The 17,362-nt window shown below is 61.4% G+C and overlaps 1 protein-coding gene across 5 annotated transcripts; it reads left to right on the forward strand.

Annotated features, from left to right (window-relative positions):
• The first annotated feature begins 323 nt into the window (after positions 1–323).
• KCNH3 (potassium voltage-gated channel subfamily H member 3) lies at positions 324–17,359 on the forward strand. Of its 5 annotated transcripts, none has more exons than XM_036456320.2 (15): positions 324–938; positions 2,331–2,564; positions 3,013–3,147; positions 4,269–4,399; positions 4,837–5,077; positions 5,416–5,573; positions 5,658–5,865; positions 9,311–9,583; positions 9,877–10,076; positions 10,429–10,678; positions 13,940–14,157; positions 14,775–15,097; positions 15,559–15,665; positions 16,195–16,313; positions 16,406–17,359. In XM_036456320.2, the coding sequence occupies exons 1-15, from the start codon at positions 863–865 to the stop codon at positions 16,985–16,987; spliced, it is 3,255 nt and encodes a 1,084-aa protein (XP_036312213.1). In that variant the 5' UTR covers positions 324–862; the 3' UTR covers positions 16,988–17,359. The 5 variants fall into 5 exon arrangements, with proteins under 5 accessions (XP_036312213.1, XP_036312212.1, XP_036312216.1 ...); XM_036456319.2 differs by having other exon boundaries at positions 325–938; positions 4,834–5,077; XM_036456323.2 differs by having other exon boundaries at positions 325–938; positions 2,335–2,564; positions 4,834–5,077.
• The last annotated feature ends 3 nt before the right edge of the window (positions 17,360–17,362 follow it).

Below are 17,362 nucleotides of genomic sequence, written 5' to 3' on the forward strand. Positions count from 1 at the left end.
CTTGCCTGCCCAGAAGCCGTGTTCAGAACCCACCCACACCCCCAACCGCCTTTAGACTGCCCCTGCACAGCGGGAATCCCTCTAGGAGTGCCAACCTCCGCCGACTACCCGGCCTTCACCTGCTGCGCTCGTGCCCCAGCCCCTTTTCCTATGATCATTTCCTCGGGGAAAGCATCCTCTCCCTTCCCTCCCGCCCCCACCTGCCAGCCCCAGCCGCTCCTCAGTCCCCGCGGCAGAGAGAGACGCCTCTCCCCGCGGCGGAGCAGCCCCTGCCAAACCCGGCGCCCGCCCGTCGTCCTCCGAGGGGCGGTCCGGGCGGCGTGGGGACTGGAGGGCCGCCGCCTCCCCGGCTCCCACCGAGGTCCCCCGGGGAGGGGTTCCCGCGGTGGGAGTCCTGTCCCTTTAAGGAGGCGGCCCTGCCTGGGTGTGCCTGGTCGCCATGGTTACCCCGGTGCAGGCGGCGGGCGCCCCAGGGAGGGAGGCTGCCGCTTCTCCCCGACAGACGGAGGGAGCTGCGGGGACCCGGCGCCCAGCCGAGCCCGGGGCGGGAGCCGCGCTGCAGCCGGAGCCGGAGCCGCGGCCGCCGTTGCGAGCGGAAGGTGCCTGGAGCGCAGCCGGAGCCCGGGGTCCGCGGCGGCCGGGGCGCGAGGGGCCGCGCGCCATGCCCCGGGCCCCGATGGCGGGGACGGCCCCTGGCGCGCGCGCGGCCGGCGGGGCCTGCGAGCCCGGGACGGGCGCCGTCCCCCGGCAGCTGCGGTGAGGGGCGCGGGGCCCGGCGGGGGGCGGCCGAGCGGGGCGCCCTCCTCCCGCCCTGAGTCCCCGCGCCCCGGAGGGATGGGGCGGGCGGCCGCGGCCGCCTAAGATGCCGGCCATGCGGGGGCTCCTGGCGCCGCAGAACACCTTCCTGGACACCATCGCCACGCGCTTCGACGGCACGCGTGAGTCTCCCTGAGTCCCCCTCCCCGCTGGCTCCTGAGCGGCCGCCCCGCCCGGGGTTCCGCGGGTCCTAGCCCCGCACCTCCCGGTGCCGCCTCCCGTCTCCCCCCTCCCCCCGCTCCGCCCCCACCGGCTCCGGCTCTCACCGAGCCCTCCGCTCCTTCCGGACGCCCGTCCTCCCCGCCGCCCCCAGGTTTAGAATCAGCACCGACCCGGGCTGGGGAAAGGGCTGGAGGTCTCCGGGATTGGGGCCGGGATGTCGTCTGTTGGCTGAGGCGCGACCCCAACCCAGCCAGCCTCACCCGTCCGGTCACTGAACCCCACCACCAACACCTCTACCTCCATCCGGCCGGGTAGCGGGCGAGGCGGGCCCGGTGCTCAGGGACAGCTGCAGGGTGGGGGTTGGGGGCTCAAAAAACAAGATTTAGACAAGAGGTTCGCAAACGGAGACAGAGTAGGTGGGACCTGACCGCCTGAACCCACCGAGCCCACTAGCCCCAAAAAGGGAGATTTGGAGACTACCAGCAAGACTGGGGAAGTTTGGGGAAGGCGACCAGAGCTTCTAGATTGTGGGTTCCTGAGGTCTGAGCACAGGGAAAATCTTGAAAGCCCCCTTCCCACTCCTCCTCCCTCATGCTCTCTCCCCCCACCCCCCGTGGGGCTCCCCATCTCCCTGCCTAGCGCCCTCCATGGTCTCCTCTCCCTGATAGAAAGCCGGTGGGAGCCCTTCTTCAAGCCCGCCCCCCCCCCCCCCTTCTCCATCTGCTTTGTTGTGTGCTTGGCTCCTGCAGCCTGCTGATTCCGCACCCCCACTTCCCAATGCATTTCTGGCTCCAGACTCCATAGTCAGCTCCCATTCTTACACGCTCATCCTGGATCACATTCATTCATTCCTGAGCCAGGGCACCCAGCTGGGGCTCAAACACAGGGCCGCCTGGACTGCCTCTCGGTACAGGTGGGGCCCAGCGGGAGGAGCCACGTAGCCAAATCGGGTGCCAGGCGGGTGAGTGAGCCTGGCAGAGGTAGGGTGGGGCTGAGGCTGGCCCTCCTGTGAGCCTCCCCAAACCCACCCCTTGCCCCAAGCTGCTCAGGACACACTCCAGAGGGCACAGTGCCCACCCCGGGCTGCATTCACCAACCTCAGTGTTCATATGTGCTGATTCTCAAATGCACTCATACACACACTGCAGAGAGTGGGGCACTGACACAGGTGACACACTCATTCCTATTCACAAACGGTTCCTGCCTAACCCGGTCCACACCCCAACACACACACACCCCAGCACACACACACACGATTCCTGGGTTTTAGAAAGCCCTCCTTTACTGGAAAGGAGGGGGGGTGGACCCTGAGCCTCTATCCCGTGCTTCCTCTGAGAGGCGCTCTCTTGCAGACAGTAACTTCGTGCTGGGCAATGCCCAGGTGGCGGGGCTCTTCCCTGTGGTCTACTGCTCTGATGGCTTCTGTGACCTCACGGGCTTCTCCCGGGCTGAAGTCATGCAGCGGGGCTGTGCCTGCTCCTTCCTCTATGGGCCGGACACCAGTGAGCTCGTCCGCCAGCAGATCCGCAAGGCCCTGGACGAGCACAAGGAGTTCAAGGCCGAGCTGATCCTTTACCGGAAGAGTGGTGAGGGGCCACCTGGCGCCTCTTCGGTTTTCCCCAGACGGGCACCCCCATCCTTCATCCCTCCTTCCCATTCTCATCTTCCCCGTCTCTCCATCTCATTCTAACTTCCCACATACCCACCTCCTCTTCCTCCACCACCCCATCCTGGCCCTCCTCTCTTCCATCCTCACCCCATCCCTAGCCTCCATCCAGTTTCCCATCTTGGGTTCCCCACCCCGGCAGGAAAACGTCCCAGTGTCAGTAGGACAGACCTGTGAACACACATGTCTGACAGTCACCCCTGCTCTCCCTTGCTTTCTCCCACCCTGTTCCATCACAACGGTCCGAAGTGGAGCAGCTGCTGCTGCCCTCCCGGGCCCCGCCGTGTCTCCCGTGGGTGTCGGCGGAGCCTCTGTCGCCGTGGGCAGCGTGGAGCAGGGAGCGGGGCTGAGTCTGTCTTTGTGCCCAGGGCTCCCGTTCTGGTGTCTGCTGGATGTGATACCCATCAAGAATGAGAAGGGGGAGGTGGCCCTCTTCCTGGTCTCTCACAAGGACATCAGCGACATCAAGAACCGAGGGGGCCCTGACAAATGGAAGGAGACAGGTAGGTGCCTGTGGGGCCATTGATGTAACTTCGGTGGCTGGTGGGTGGTCACCTCAGGCCTGGGCTGGTGGGTGTCCCCACCCACTTCCACTCTGCTGGCGCCCACTCTGCTGGCTGAGAGGCCTGTGCTGTCTCCTCTTCACATGGCCCGGGATGAAAGCCTGTTTCCAAATAGACTGGTGGCCATACAGTTGGAGGGTTTTTTTAGTTTTGTTATTAATCCTCACCTGAGGATATTTTTTCCATTGATTTTTTTTCTTTTTTTAGAGAGAGAATAGGAGGGAGGGGAAAGAGAGAGAGACAGAAGGGCAGAGAGATGGAGAGAAACATGGATGTGAGAGACATACATTGATTGGTGTGCCCTTGACTGGGAGTTGAATCCGAGACCTTTAGGTGCGTGGGCAGTGAGTGCTCTACCAACTCAGCAACACCAGCAAAGGTGTACAGTTGGAGTTTTGAAGTCAAACTCAATAAGAAATTGAAAGCAAACTCCTTTAGTGCCTGTGAAGTTCCATTCTCTGACCAGTTAGTGAGGCTGAGCACAACCCCCAGCCCCGGGCCTTTCCTCACATGCCCGCCTGGGGAGCCCTGGCCAAAGCCCTCCTCTGATTCCTTGGCGTCTTGCCCCCTTGTGTCCTCCCAGGCTGGGGAAGGCCCTTAGACAGCTCACCAGGCTGTCATGCCAACCTGCTCCAAGGCCTCTGCCTCAGGGGTGTTGGGTGGTCTCCATTCCTCATTTCCCCCCTCCCCCAGCCCTTAGTCAGCCTCTCACAAGGTAAGTCCTCGGTGGTCCCTGCACCTGCACCCTGGAGCCCTTCTCTGAGCTTCTGCGTCTCTGCCTAATGGCCTTCTGCTTGCTCTGCACTCCCCCAGCCCCAGGGACCACTCTCCCCTCTGTCCCCTGGCCTTTCCCTGGGGAGAGCCTCAGGCCTGGGTGTCTGTCAGCACCCGTAGGATTGCCCTTTGCCGGGGGTGCAAGTGATCCCAGGAAGTGAGGAATGCCAGAGCCTCCAGCTCTAAACACACTAGTCAGTGAGCCAGACCTGCCCACGGACCAGCAGCTCGTATCTTACACCCAAGACCATCCGCCGTCGTCCCCATGGGCCCCTCTTCTTTTGCAGGTCGCCGGCGCCGATACGGCCGGGCAGGAGCCAAAGGCTTCAATGCCAACCGGCGGCGGAGCCGGGCTGTGCTCTACCACCTGTCCGGGCACCTGCAGAAGCAACCCAAGGGCAAGCACAAGCTCAATAAGGTGGGTTGAGCACCGGGGTGTGCGTCTGGGGGTTGGGCCAGGGTAGAGACAGGCTGAGGAGGCGGAGGGGGGGACTGAGAATGTCCAGGGGACCACATAGGCCCCACCAGTGCTTTGGGATTGTGACTGAGGGGGAGACTGTTATATGCATGATCCCCCAAAAATACAGAGGAGCGTCTTGGCCCTGGGATCAGAGGGGCTTTTGGCTCAATCCTGGCTCCGCTCCTAAACAGCTGAGGGACCTTAGCTAAGCCACCTGACCTCCCTAATCCTCAGTCTTCTGCTCTGCAATGTGGGGACTCACATGCCTCTGTCAGAGGTTACTTTGAGAACACAGGGAGGGAAAGAAGATGGAAGCCTGTCCTGGAACCTATCCAAACTCAGTCTGTACCCATTTCCTGCCACCCTGCCCGGACCTGCCCTGCCTCACTCAGAAGGTGTTTGGGGAGAAGCCAAACTTGCCTGAATACAAAGTAGCCGCCATCCGGAAGTCCCCTTTCATCCTGCTGCACTGCGGGGCGCTGAGGGCCACTTGGGACGGCTTCATCCTGCTCGCCACCCTCTACGTGGCTGTCACGGTGCCCTACAGCGTGTGCGTGAGCACAGCCCGGGAGCCCAGCGCCGCCCGCGGCCCCCCCAGCGTCTGCGACCTGGCGGTGGAGGTCCTCTTCATTCTCGGTAGGTGCCCTCCGTGCCTCCCGCCCAACCCATGCCAGCTGCCCCTCGGGCTCCATGGGGACAGTCCGCCCGCATGGCCCTCCTCCTGTGTGTGACTTGTGGGCTTTGAACTCAGACCCGGGTTCCAAGTGTGTCTCTACCACTCACGGGCTGTGGGACCCTGAGCCAGTCATGGCCTCTCCGAGCCTCAGTGTCTTTCTCCATCAAATGGGCCTAGCAGTGTTCACCTGTTGGAGTTACCACAGGTCATGGGCCCAGGAGAGTGTCCGATAACAAGCTGGTGCCCCGCCAAGGTGGCTCCTCCCCACCCTGACACGAGCCCCCCGGGCCTTCCGCAGACATCGTGCTGAACTTCCGGACCACTTTCGTGTCCAAGTCCGGCCAGGTGGTGTTCGCTCCCAAGTCCATTTGCCTCCACTACGTGACCACCTGGTTCCTGCTCGACGTCATCGCGGCCCTGCCCTTTGACCTGCTGCATGCCTTCAAGGTCAACGTGGTCAGTGTGGCCGGGCAGGGTGGGCTTTGGGCTGGGCCAGTGGGGGCTGGCCCCGGAGTGACCTCTCCCCCACCCCCGCCTCAGTACTTCGGGGCCCACCTGCTGAAGACGGTGCGGCTGCTGCGCCTGCTGCGCCTGCTCCCGCGGCTGGACCGCTACTCGCAGTACAGCGCCGTGGTGCTGACCCTGCTCATGGCCGTGTTCGCCCTGCTCGCCCACTGGGTGGCCTGCGTCTGGTTCTATATCGGCCAGCAGGAGATCGAGAGCAGCGCGTCTGAGCTGCCCGAGATAGGTACTGGGGTGGCGAGGCTGGGCTGGGGAGGGGGCTTTCGAGTGTGCGTACGTATGTGCCCAGGAGTGTGTCTACTCGAGGGTATGTGTGTCAGGGAAGTGTGAATGCATGTGTCTCTGTCAGGGCGTGTTTGTGAGCTGGTCAGAGATGAGTAAAAGTGTGCGTGTGTGTGTGCTTGTATGTGTGTGTCACAGCAACATGGATGCAAGTAGACCTGTGTTTGTGAGAAAAATGTGGGGGTGGTATGTGTCTGAGTGTGCCAGCCATCCCCTCCTAATAGGCCTGTTCTCCAGCAGCTGGGCCTTGTGGAGAAAGCCTGGTGGGCTGCCTGGAGGAGTCTAATTCACCCATAATGGCCTCCTTGTGGCCAAACTTTAATCACATTCTTCAAGCCCCTGCCCAGTTGGAGAAGGCTGTGCAGGAAGCCAGTGCCCTCCAGGGTTCCCCGATGCCTGGCACTTTCCTGGTACCTTCTCTGAAGCTCATCCCCAACATCTTGGCTCCTAAGCCTCCTTCCCCGCTCTTGTCACCTCCAGGCTGCATCTCTCTCGCTGCTTCTCAGCCCTCCTCCAGCCTAAAACTCGGTCTTTTTCCACATCCCACCAGTGTCTTCACTCTCCTTCATTTCACCTCCACTTTCACAACTCCTCCCTCTGCTTACCTCCCACTCACATCTGAACTCCTGCTGGGAGAGCTCCCAGCTCTAGTCTCATCCCAAGACGTCACCCAAAATGTCATCCCACAGGTCACGGCGACCTTCTGGGGCCAGACCCTCGTCCCCTTGAAGTCCCTGTCGCACCTGACCCTGCCAAACACGCTCTTTCGAAATGTCCCCTCTGCCCTGGGCTGGGCCTCCTCCTGCTCCCGCCCCTCAGCTCCGAGCTTTCCTCAGATCGCTCCTGTCCTCTCACCTTGTTCTCCCTGGCAGTCCCCCTGGCATCGCTACGTGGACATCTTCCTTTTTTTCCTCTCTGACGCCAAACCGTTCTGTCCCAGCCATTTCTAACTCTCCACACTTGCAGCTCCAAAATGTAACACCCCGGTCTTCCTCCCGGCCCTCCAGCCCTCCAGTGCTGGCTGTTCGCACTAGTTCCCAGTCAGCGGTAAGGGATCAGCTGCTCAGACAGCCTGTCATGACTGCCCACTCCTTGGTGGGACCCAGGTTGGCCTTCGAAGCCTCCTCTGGTCCGTTCCCAGGGGTGAGGAGGCTCCTGTGAGTGCTCTCTCCTCAGCCCGGAGAGCCGGTGCAGTCAGAGGGCCCCCCGGACGTTCCCCAGGCGCTGTAGTCACCGAGCACACAGGCGCTCCAGGCAGGCTCAGCTCCTGGGCGCCTGCCCTCCCCAGAGGGGCTGTGTGGAGGCTGCTCTGGGTTCAGACGGCCAGTCAGCGGACATACAGCCAAGAGATGGATAACGGGGACAGGAAGGCTGACCCCAAAGTGGGCTGAGACCCCAAATTCCTGGCCCGCCCCTCCGTCCCCAAAGGGGACCCAGGCGCCCTGGGTCTTGGTCCATGTGGCTCTCCTGTCCTGGCTACTTCACAGGGGCTGAGGAGCCGACATTGCTAACTCTTTTGGCTCCCAGAGGGCTCTGCGTCCAACAGGGAGGGCCTGGTGATGTGAGGGCTGGCGGATTATTGTAGATGTACCTGGCCATTCTTGTACCCTTGAACCTTAAGTTCCAGAGTACTTTTGTTCTATTTGGGGCTGGCACTGGGTCTCATCTGGGTTGTCTCCAAGTTCTTCGGGTCATCACCTCCACCTTCTTCGTCCAGGGAAACTACCAACCTGGGGTGGAGCCACAGCCAGACTCCCAAAGCCCAGCCCTGCTGGCCCCGCTGTCTGCAGGAGTCACCTTCCTGTGGCTTCCCTGCCTTGGGCGCCTGGTCCACTGCCCGTGGTGCGGACACAGGCTCCTGCCCCAGGTTCCATGAGCCCAGTGGAGATGGGCTGGGTTTCCAGAGGGCTGTGCTCAGTCCTGAGGGGCTCACTCAGGCCAGTTCACAGTGTGAAGGTCTCCAGCCTCCAGAACAGACTCTGCTGGCCTGACCCCCGTCTGGGGGCCCCGCCATGATGAGGAGAGGCTCCTCTGCCACCCCACCCTGTGCTCCTGCTTCTCCCCCACCCCCGACCCTCCTCGCCTGGCCACTGGCTTCACCCAACTAATGACGAAGAGTTTTGCGTGCTCCCCTGCATTCTCACAGAGCACCTAAGTGACAGGAGGGGGCGTCTCACCTTGGCTCAGGCCTTCTCCCAGCCCCCCAAATTCCTTGGTCTGGAATTTGATGCCCCTGTGTGTTTCCATCTTGAGATTTTGCTCATGCCTTTCCCTAGATCAGGAATGGCCTCCCCACCTCAGTTTCTTTGTATCAAAACTCTGTCCATCCTCTAAGACCAAGGTCAGATGTCTCCTCTCCCAGGAAGCCCTCTAGCCGTGGCCCATAGACGGTGGTTTGCGCCCCGTCGTGTGGCTCTCTGAGGCGCAGCTCCTGCCCTGCAGGAAGCTCCGGTGGGACCCGCAGCTCCTGGCCCTGCAGAGGGCTGCCGAATGAATGAATGGGTGGGTGGGTGAGAGGAGGAGAGTTGGGATCGTGGGGGGGGGGGGGCAACATGTGTAAGATGTGTGGGAGAGTGTGGAGCAGGGGGACTAGGGTGTTGAGGTGGGAGGGGCAGGTGCCTGTGGAGAGGTAGGTCCCTCTGCTCCCCCCTCCTGCCAAGGGGAGCCCGGAGAGTGTGGGGTTGATGGGAGATGGGGATGATCTTGGCCTCCGCCCCGCCCACCAGGCTGCTCTGTGTCTGCCTGTGTGCTGAGGGCCTCTGGTGTGCACAGGTGCCTGCCTGCCGGTGGCCTTTGAGTGTCCTCACCTTGTGCTTGTATCCGTGCGAGTGTGTCCCCTCCCCAACCTGGGCACCAGTGTGCAAGCACCTGTGCAGCCTGTGAGTGGCGTGGCGGTGCCTCTGTGGACGTGCTCACATGTGTGTCCTTGCCCCCCTGACTGGGAGCACGTGGATAGCCTCAGTGGTGGTTATGTGCATACCCATGTTGCTGTGCTTGAGAACGTGTGTGAAGTTGAGTGGTGTGTGTGGTTGTGGGCAAGGATGAAGCAAGTTCAAAGATGAGTGGACAGGGCAGAGGAAGTGGCCTCACCCATCCAGCCCTGGGACAGTGGTCTGAGGTTAGTGCCAGCTGTGGGGAGAGGGGACAGTGCCCCTTACTCCATCCTCGGCACCAAGAGATGCCAGCAGGGGAGATGGCAGCCTCGGCCTCAGCCTCGTGTGCTTGTCTTGCTGAGGGCCGAGGGGCTGGAGAGGAGAGCACTGGGCGGGCAGAGGAGGATGGTGGAGGGAAATCATGTGGTAGATCTCCCCGGGGCTACCAGCTGGCGTACACGCACGCACAGCGTGGCATGCTGTCCTGCTGACCCAGGCCCCCTGCCCCCTTCCCAGGCTGGCTGCAGGAGCTGGCCCGCCGCCTGGAGACCCCCTACTACCTGGTGGGCCGGAGCCCGGGCGGAGCGAACAGTTCCGGCCAGAGTGACAACTGCAGCAGCGAGGCCAACAGCACGGGGCTGGAGCTCCTGGGCGGCCCGTCACTGCGCAGTGCCTACATCACCTCCCTCTACTTCGCGCTCAGCAGCCTCACCAGCGTGGGCTTCGGCAACGTGTCTGCCAACACGGACACGGAGAAGATCTTCTCCATCTGCACCATGCTCATCGGGGGTGAGGCCTGCCTTCTCTGGGACCCCTCCCAGACTTCTGGCCCAGGGGGCCCCGCCCTCTCCACCTCTCCCAGGTCCCCAAGGGTCTTCCCAGAGGTCCTTCCATTTTAGGGGCCCAAGGAGCTTGAGGCCAAGGCCAGGAGAGCCCACTGGCTGCAGGCCTCCCTGCCACACAGCGCAGCCCTGTGCCTTTCCCAGGAGCCTGTGCAGGATGGGGGAGGGGGGTGGACAGATGTGTGCAGTGTGGTGTCAGGCTGGGCCAGGCCGGTGACCCCCTCTCGCCACCCTCCCCAGCCCTGATGCACGCAGTGGTGTTTGGGAACGTGACGGCCATCATCCAGCGCATGTACGCCCGCCGCTTTCTGTACCACAGCCGCACCCGCGACCTGCGCGACTACATCCGCATCCACCGCATCCCCAAGCCCCTCAAGCAGCGCATGCTCGAGTACTTCCAGGCGACCTGGGCCGTGAACAACGGCATCGACACCACAGAGGTGCGCAGGCCTCCGGCTGGCCCTTCCAGCTTCGCTCCTCCGGGGTGTGCAGCTGGTCTAAGGCTCTCGGGAGCCGGCTGGGAGGCAGGGAACGCAGAATTCTGGCCTCCCTGCCTTCGCGCGCTCCTGGGGAGGGGAGAGGGACAGCGGCAAGGGGCAGAGGGCAGCCAGGAAGGCTTGGAGGCCCCTCTCCACTCTCGTTAGGTCTGGAGGAGGAAAGCTGGGCTCTCATGGAGGGGCCGGAGGGGCTGAGAGGGAGGCAGAGAGCCCCTCAATGGCCAGTTCCTGTGGGGCAGGTTGGACTGCCTCCCTTTCTGCCACCCTAGCCCTTTCCTCTGCTCCCCACCGGCAGCTGCTGCAGAGCCTTCCTGATGAGCTTCGGGCAGACATCGCCATGCACCTGCACAAGGAGGTCCTGCAGCTGCCGCTGTTCGAGGCGGCAAGCCGGGGCTGCCTGCGGGCGCTGTCCCTGGCCCTTCGGCCCGCCTTCTGCACGCCGGGCGAGTACCTCATCCACCAGGGCGACGCTCTCCAGGCCCTCTACTTCGTCTGCTCCGGCTCCATGGAGGTGCTCAAGGGGGGCACCGTGCTCGCCATCCTAGGTTCGTGAGGGCGGGGGAGGGCGTGTGGGAGGCAGGTGGCCCGTGTGCAGAAAATCCAGAGAGGGGGCCCAGGAAGGCCGCCTGGAGAGAGAGCCAGGATGGAGCCGGGAGCAGCCACGGAGCGGCCATGCAGCCCCGGGAAGAGCTCACCATGGGCCTGGTGACCATACGGTGGCAACAGAAGGAGGTGGAACCGATTTAGAGGTGTCAGAGGCCAGAGTGAGTGGAGGACCAGTCAGTCTTTCGCATATGATGGGAGACGGGTGAGCAGCACTTTCTGACAAGGAGGAAATTCAATGCTGAGGATGTAAGCCCTGGAGAGTGTTCGGGAAGGGCTGGGGGAGTTATCTCTGTGGGCCTCCCACCACCATCGGGCGGGGCGAGAGATGCCACTCCCCCAGGGCAGATGACAGCAAGCCCAGGGCCCGGAGGGAGGACGGCGGAGCTCAGACGCAGCGTGTGTGCTCCTTTCTTGGAAAAGGACAGAGGTGAAGAGGAAGGATCCACTCCTAGACAAGGAGGAAGAAGCTGCAGCTATGGAATCAGCATCATAATAGTGCTGACGCGGGGTCTCACAGCCAGGCCAGCTTGCACCTTCCTCTCAAGCAAATGTCAAAACCTAGGGGGAGGAAGTGTTGTCATTTCTATTTTACACAGAAGGAGACAGAGGTTAATGAGCTGACAGGCTGGCTTAGCGCTCGTCTGCCCAGCTGTAACCTCAGGCTCCGCACTCTGCGCTGCCCGGCGCTCTGCTCTGCGGAGACTGCACTGAGGAAAGGGCTTTGCTTCAGGAGGCCCTGACGTGTAGCACATCCGAGCATCCGGGAAACACGGCTGCATGGCAGCGGGGCTGTGAGAGGCTGCCTGCAGTGACCCCAGAGGGCCTTCCTTGCACGCGGGAAGGGACTGGACGGAAAGGAGGGGGCACCCTAACCACAGCCGAATCCTCAAGCAGCCAAGCACTTGTAGGCTCTCTGTGGGGACAGTGATGCCTGGAGCAGCTGCGCTGTGTATCATCTGGAGAACCAGGATGACCAGATGCCGGCAGCTACTGTGTGTCCATCCTCTCCCTCTCGAGGGGCACAGGTCTTGGAACTGAGAGAGGGAGAGGCTTCTTCACCCTTTACCTGTGTCATTCCTGAGTTTGGCTTCGGGGCCAGATGCAGTTCCTGCCAGGACTCTGAGCAGGCAGAGTTAATGGCTGCTCACATGTGTCTGTCAGTCCTTGAGAACCTGTGGGGAACTGGAGAGCTGAGAAGGGTGAAAAGACAGATTTTGATCATTGCAGACTGGTCACCCCAAAGCAAGATTGTCAAGTGGATTATTAAACAGATGGCTTCAGCTCGCAGCGAGGAAGCAGTGTGGCTGGGAGCTGGCACCGGTCCTGCAAGAACACGTCTTCATGATGCCAGGCACCAGGTCTCAGAACAGCCACGTTCAGAATTGAGACGGAACCTCAAGAATGACCACCGCCTTCACCCCGGGCCTTTGCCTCCAGAATGTCCCCAGCACCGGGACTTATTTCACCTTTGACCTGTCCTGCCCCTGCCCATATGTTCCGAATGACCTGTTTCCTCTGTTGACTTGGCCACTGTGGGTGCCCAGAGAATGCCTGGTTCCCCGCGGCCTGGTTCGCTGCTTTGCCTTCCTCCAACCTCCCACCTGCTTCCTTAGTTGAACATCCAGTGCCTCCTGCCTGCTCCTGGCAGCTAAGGCCCACCGTTCATCTCGCAGTGTCAACTCCGGCCCCTCCCTGTGTGTGTGAACCAACAGCTAAGCATGTGCAAGCTCCGCTGCGGGGGAGGAAGAAGGCAAGCCAAAGAGGTGGGCTGGACTGTGGTGTCAGGAGGATCTTGATGAGCTTGAGCGGGAGGCTCTGCTGAGCTGCCAGCCTGGAGGGTGGTCGCTGGTCCCTGAGACCAGTGGCACCAAACTCTGTCTTTGCTCCTGACCAGTTTCTCATTTTTATTTCACCTCCTGGATGAAGACAAGAAATATACACTCATTCTATTTCCAGATGACACACATGAGGAGAGAGAGCTCATTCATCAGATGATCCAAACACTGAGGTCCAAACAGCTCTCAGAAGGAGCCAGAAGGATGGCCTGATACCAAGAGAATAAGATTTATCAGTGATGCATTCTAGTCTTAAGTTTGAGCAAAAGTCCATGAACATTTCGGGCTCTGCCGGCAGCATGAGGCAGCCCACGGCGCGGGTGGCAGCGATCCACCTTCCCGCGGGATGAGAAAACGCTTCCTGATCGTGTGAACGGACCGGCTGTGGCTGAGCTGGCTGTGAGGGCAGCGAGTGCCCGTCCAATCCCGGATGGCGCACCGTCCCCGTTGGAAGGATCTACAGGGGACTCTTGTGGGCAGGGGAGGAAAGGAAATGAGTTTTGATTGATGGTCCATATGTCAGGCACTTCATCTCCACTAACTGATTTAATCTTCACCACATCCTTGTTCAGAGACACCGCATTTCATTGATTCCAAGACATACATTTCCCCCCACCGTTTAACATTCCTGAGATTAGGATACGGATTCACAATCCCTGTCAGCCAGGTGGCAGTCAGCAGGTGGTGGGAAACTCTTCATTGACACCTGCTGGTAAGATCAAGAAAGCACCACAGCCTCAGTTCAGTGCAGGATCTATTGTAGAGACTAGGCGTCAGGGCTCCCCGTACATGACTGCCTGGCATTTTCATGGCCACATGGGCTGCTAACCTGCTGGTTCCACACTGTTCCCGGAGAAGCTACACCTGAATCAACTGTGAGGCTGGAAAACATCGGATGGTGGGTCTCCCGTGGATACTCTGGTTCTGTAGATAGGAATGAGGCCTGGGAGTCTGTTTTAACTTTCCCAGAGCATGCCGATCCTGGGGCATGCCTGGAGCCCCTGGAATTGGTGACTGCTCACTGGTCTCGGGGAAACTTTGGGTGTGTGTCAGCACAGGGGCTCTGATCCCGTGTGCTAGAGCGCCTGGGCCACAGTGTTCAATAACAGTACCTTCAGTTAGTTGTTAGGTGTGAAATATAGCCGTCAGCTACCAGAGAAGGCTTTCTTTCCCCAGAATCTCTTACAGAGAAGGGATCAACAAACTGTCTATAATGGCCCCTCTGTGCCTCTCTGTCCTGGCCCCACAGGGGGGGGGGGGCTGGCTGGAAAGCCCCAGCCCGTGAAGGAAGCTCAGCAGCCTCCATTTGACTTCCCTCCATCGAGGCCGAGGGGCAGGCTCACTGCCTCTGCCTCCTCTCCCCAGGGAAGGGCGATCTGATCGGCTGTGAGCTGCCCCGGCGTGAGCAGGTGGTCAAGGCCAATGCGGACGTGAAAGGGCTGACGTACTGCGTCCTGCAGTGTCTGCAGCTGGCTGGGCTGCACGAAAGCCTGGCACTGTACCCCGAGTTTGCCCCTCGCTTCAGCCAGGGCCTCCGAGGGGAGCTCAGCTACAACCTGGGTGCCGGCGGAGGCCCCACGGAGGTGAGGGTGCTGGGTACGTGCATGGAAGAGGCGGGGTGCCAGGGAGCCTGGGGAGGTGAGCAGAGGCTGGGGTTGGGGAGATGCTGTGTTAGTGCCTGGATGAACACCCCCACACATGGTAGGGGTCTACACTCTCCCTGCCCCTTCACACCCACACTGTCCTTTAGCGCCGCTCCGTTTTCCCTGGCCCACCTCAGGCAGCCGGGCTCCCAGAGCGAGGTCTTAGGGAAGCCACCGAGCCCACTGTTCCCAGAAGAGGAGCCCGTAGGCCTAAGAGGAGGGATGGCGCCACAGGGCAGGGCGGTGGCCACACACGGAAGCCTGCATATGTCCCGCTTCTTCACAGTGAAATAAAGCTGCTCAGAGGGGCTTTTGAACTTTCCTGACTTAGGTCACAAATTCCAAACCAGTTTTTAGTAACTTGTTCTCAGATAGCTCAGTTAGCCTAAGGCACCAGGACACATGTGGCCAGAATTTTGAGGGGCTGGGTGGCTTGTGCCAGCAGGAAAGCAGCCCTCCCCTCCCCCAACTGAGCTTCTTCCCCAGCAGGGTGAGGTCAGGGTGGGGGTGAATGGAGCATAAGAGAAGCCCAGTCCTCTGTCCCCCACTGTTCCCAGGCGGACACCAGCTCCCTGAGTGGCGACAACACCCTCATGTCCACGCTGGAGGAGAAGGAGACAGATGGGGAGCAGGGCCCCGCGGCCTCGCCGGCCCCCGCTGACGAACCCTCCAGCCCCCTGCTGTCCCCAGGCTGCACCTCCTCATCCTCAGCCGCCAAGCTGCTGTCCCCGCGCCGAACTGCACCCCGGTCCCGTCTAGGTGGCAGAGGGCGGCCAGGTAGGGCGGGGGCGGAAGCTGGCCCCTCTGCACACCCTCGGAGCTTAGAGGGGCTGCAGCTGCCCCCTGCGCCGTGGAATGTGCCCCCGGACCTGAGCCCCAGGTGAGCAGGCGCGGGGCCGCTACGCTTGGGCAGCGATAGTGCTGATAGGACAGGGCCCCGGCCACACACCCCTGTCCTGGGTGCCCATCCCTGCCTCCTCATCCTCCCAGCCTCCTCCAGGAAGCTTTCCCTGACTCCCCCATTTCCCTGCTGCCTCTCCTCTCCCCCATTCATACAACTGCACACTCTGACCAACTGTACCTCCGGAGTTCCCGTACCCCCCATTCAGAACTCGGCTCAGAACTCTCCTGCTGTTGAATGTCTCTCAATCTTGGATCCCCAGTGAAACTGCAATCTCCTAAGAGAAGGGACCTCTCATATTACCTTTCTCTTGGGGTCCCAAGCCCCTGTCCCGGCTCCTGGGTCCTGTAACTTCTTTATGAGGACACTGGGATATCTTGTCCCAAGAAACACCGCAGTGGCTACCTGTCGGTTTACTGTCCTGGTGCCTGTGTCCACAGGGTAGTAGACGGCATTGAGGATGGCTGTGGCTCCGACCAACCCAAATTCTCCTTCCGCATGGGGCAGTCTGCCCCGGAATGTAGCAGCTCCTCCTCCCCTGGACCAGGTACTGGGACCCGGTGCTTGGGGGGAGGTTGGCAGGGCCCTCCCTTTGCTCTGTGAACCTCAGAAACCAACCGGACACAGAGGCTGCTAGAAGCCCTCCCCTCACCCTCTGCATGGTACGGGCAGGGAGTTTGGTGGTTAAGGACTTGGTGGTGGAGGGTGGCTGGGAACAGGGTTTGGATCTCTGCTATCAACGCTCTGGCAGTGTGACCTTGGCTCTCGCCTCAGCTTCTGGTTTGTAAAATGGTTGTGTGCCTGTTAAGATAATGTTGCTAAGGCCCCTAGCTCATTTTTTGGCTCACTGGCAGGGCAGAGGGCTGAGGCAGAGTTAAAAATGGCCCCAGCCAAGCCATGAGCCCTGGGTGTGGTCCAGGTAATGAGCTCCCAGGAGTGTCCATGTCCCTGAGGACAGAACAAGAGCAGGCACAGAAAGCAGCTTGCTGAGAAAGCACGGGGCAGGGAGTCTGAGGCTCCCTGGCAGTTTGGGCAGAACTCATTAACTTGGGCCCTTTCTGTACTAACTGGGGCAGAGGCCTGGACCCTGGCTAGTAACCTCATCCTGCGGTCCACAGAGAACAGCCTGCTTACCCTCCCCCTCGGACCCAGTGAGGCGAGTAACACAGACATGCTGGACAAGCTTCGGCAGGCTGTGAGTGAGGGGGGAGTGGAGGGAGGGCAGGGAGACGGCTGTTGTGTTGTAGGTCCTGACTCCACTCTGACCTTCCCTCTTCCCTCGTGAAGGTGACGGAGCTGTCTGAGCAGGTGCTGCAGATGCGGGAGGGACTGCAGTCCCTGCGCCAGGCAGTGCAGCTCCTCCTGGCGCCCCACCCTCAGGCACCAGGAGAGGGGCCACGCCCAGCCAGCACCTCTGGACTCCTGCAGCCTCTGTGTGTGGACACGGGGGTGTCTTCCTACTGTCTGCAGCCCCCAGCTGGTTCTGTCTTGAGTGGGACTTTGCCCCACCCTCGTCCGGAGGCCCCTCCCCTCATGGCACCCTGGCCTTGGGGTCCCCCAGCATCTCAGAGCTCCCCCTGGCCTCAAACAACAGCTTTTTGGACCTCCACCTCTGACTCAGAGCCACCAGGCTCAGGAGAACTCCGCCTGGAGCCTAGCACCCCCGGCTCGCCGCCTCCTGAGGAAGAGGCGAGGACTGAGCCCCTGGATCCTGGGAGCCAGGCCGAGGCTGCCAGCACTGGAGAGCCCCCGCCAGGGTCAGGGGGCCTGGCCTTGTCCTGGGAACCCCACAGCCTAGAGATGGTGCTTATTGGCTGCCACGGCCCTGGCACGGTCCAGTGGACCCAGGAAGAAGGCACAGGGGTCTGACTGCCAGCACCAGAACTCATTGTTGCCAGATATGCTGCCATCTGCTGCTTTGCCCAGCCTCGGGGTACAGGAAGGGTGGCAGCCAGCCCCAGGGACTCCGAGCTGCCTGCTGGCTCAGGGCAGGAGCCTGCGAGCCAAGAGGCCTGGCCCTGGGCTCTCGTGGAGGGGGGCTGGAGCCTCAGGGACAGGCCCCAGCTAGTAATGCTCTGGCCCCTTCTTGTGGGTCCCCTCAGCCTGCTCCTCCGACCTCCTTGTCTCCCTCTGCAGCCGGGAGACAGAGGCCTGAGGCCAAGAAGGGAGGTTCTGCCATCCCTGCATGTGCCCTGACTCCCCTGTCCCACATTTTTATATAAAAAGTAATAATGAAAGAAACTA

The sequence above is a fragment of the Pipistrellus kuhlii genome, unplaced genomic scaffold (genome assembly GCF_014108245.1).
Source record: "Pipistrellus kuhlii isolate mPipKuh1 unplaced genomic scaffold, mPipKuh1.p scaffold_m20_p_3, whole genome shotgun sequence".
NCBI classification, from domain to species: domain Eukaryota; kingdom Metazoa; phylum Chordata; class Mammalia; order Chiroptera; family Vespertilionidae; genus Pipistrellus; species Pipistrellus kuhlii.

Coding starts and splice junctions, on each gene's coding strand:
- KCNH3 (XM_036456319.2), top strand. CDS start 863: ATGCCGGCCATGCGGGGGCTCCTGGCGCCGCAGAACACCTTCCTGGAC. Junction 5,574..5,657: donor ATGCCTTCAAGGTCAACGTG/GTCAGTGTGGCC, acceptor CCCCCGCCTCAG/TACTTCGGGGCCCACCTGCT. Junction 10,077..10,428: donor ACGGCATCGACACCACAGAG/GTGCGCAGGCCT, acceptor CCCCACCGGCAG/CTGCTGCAGAGCCTTCCTGA.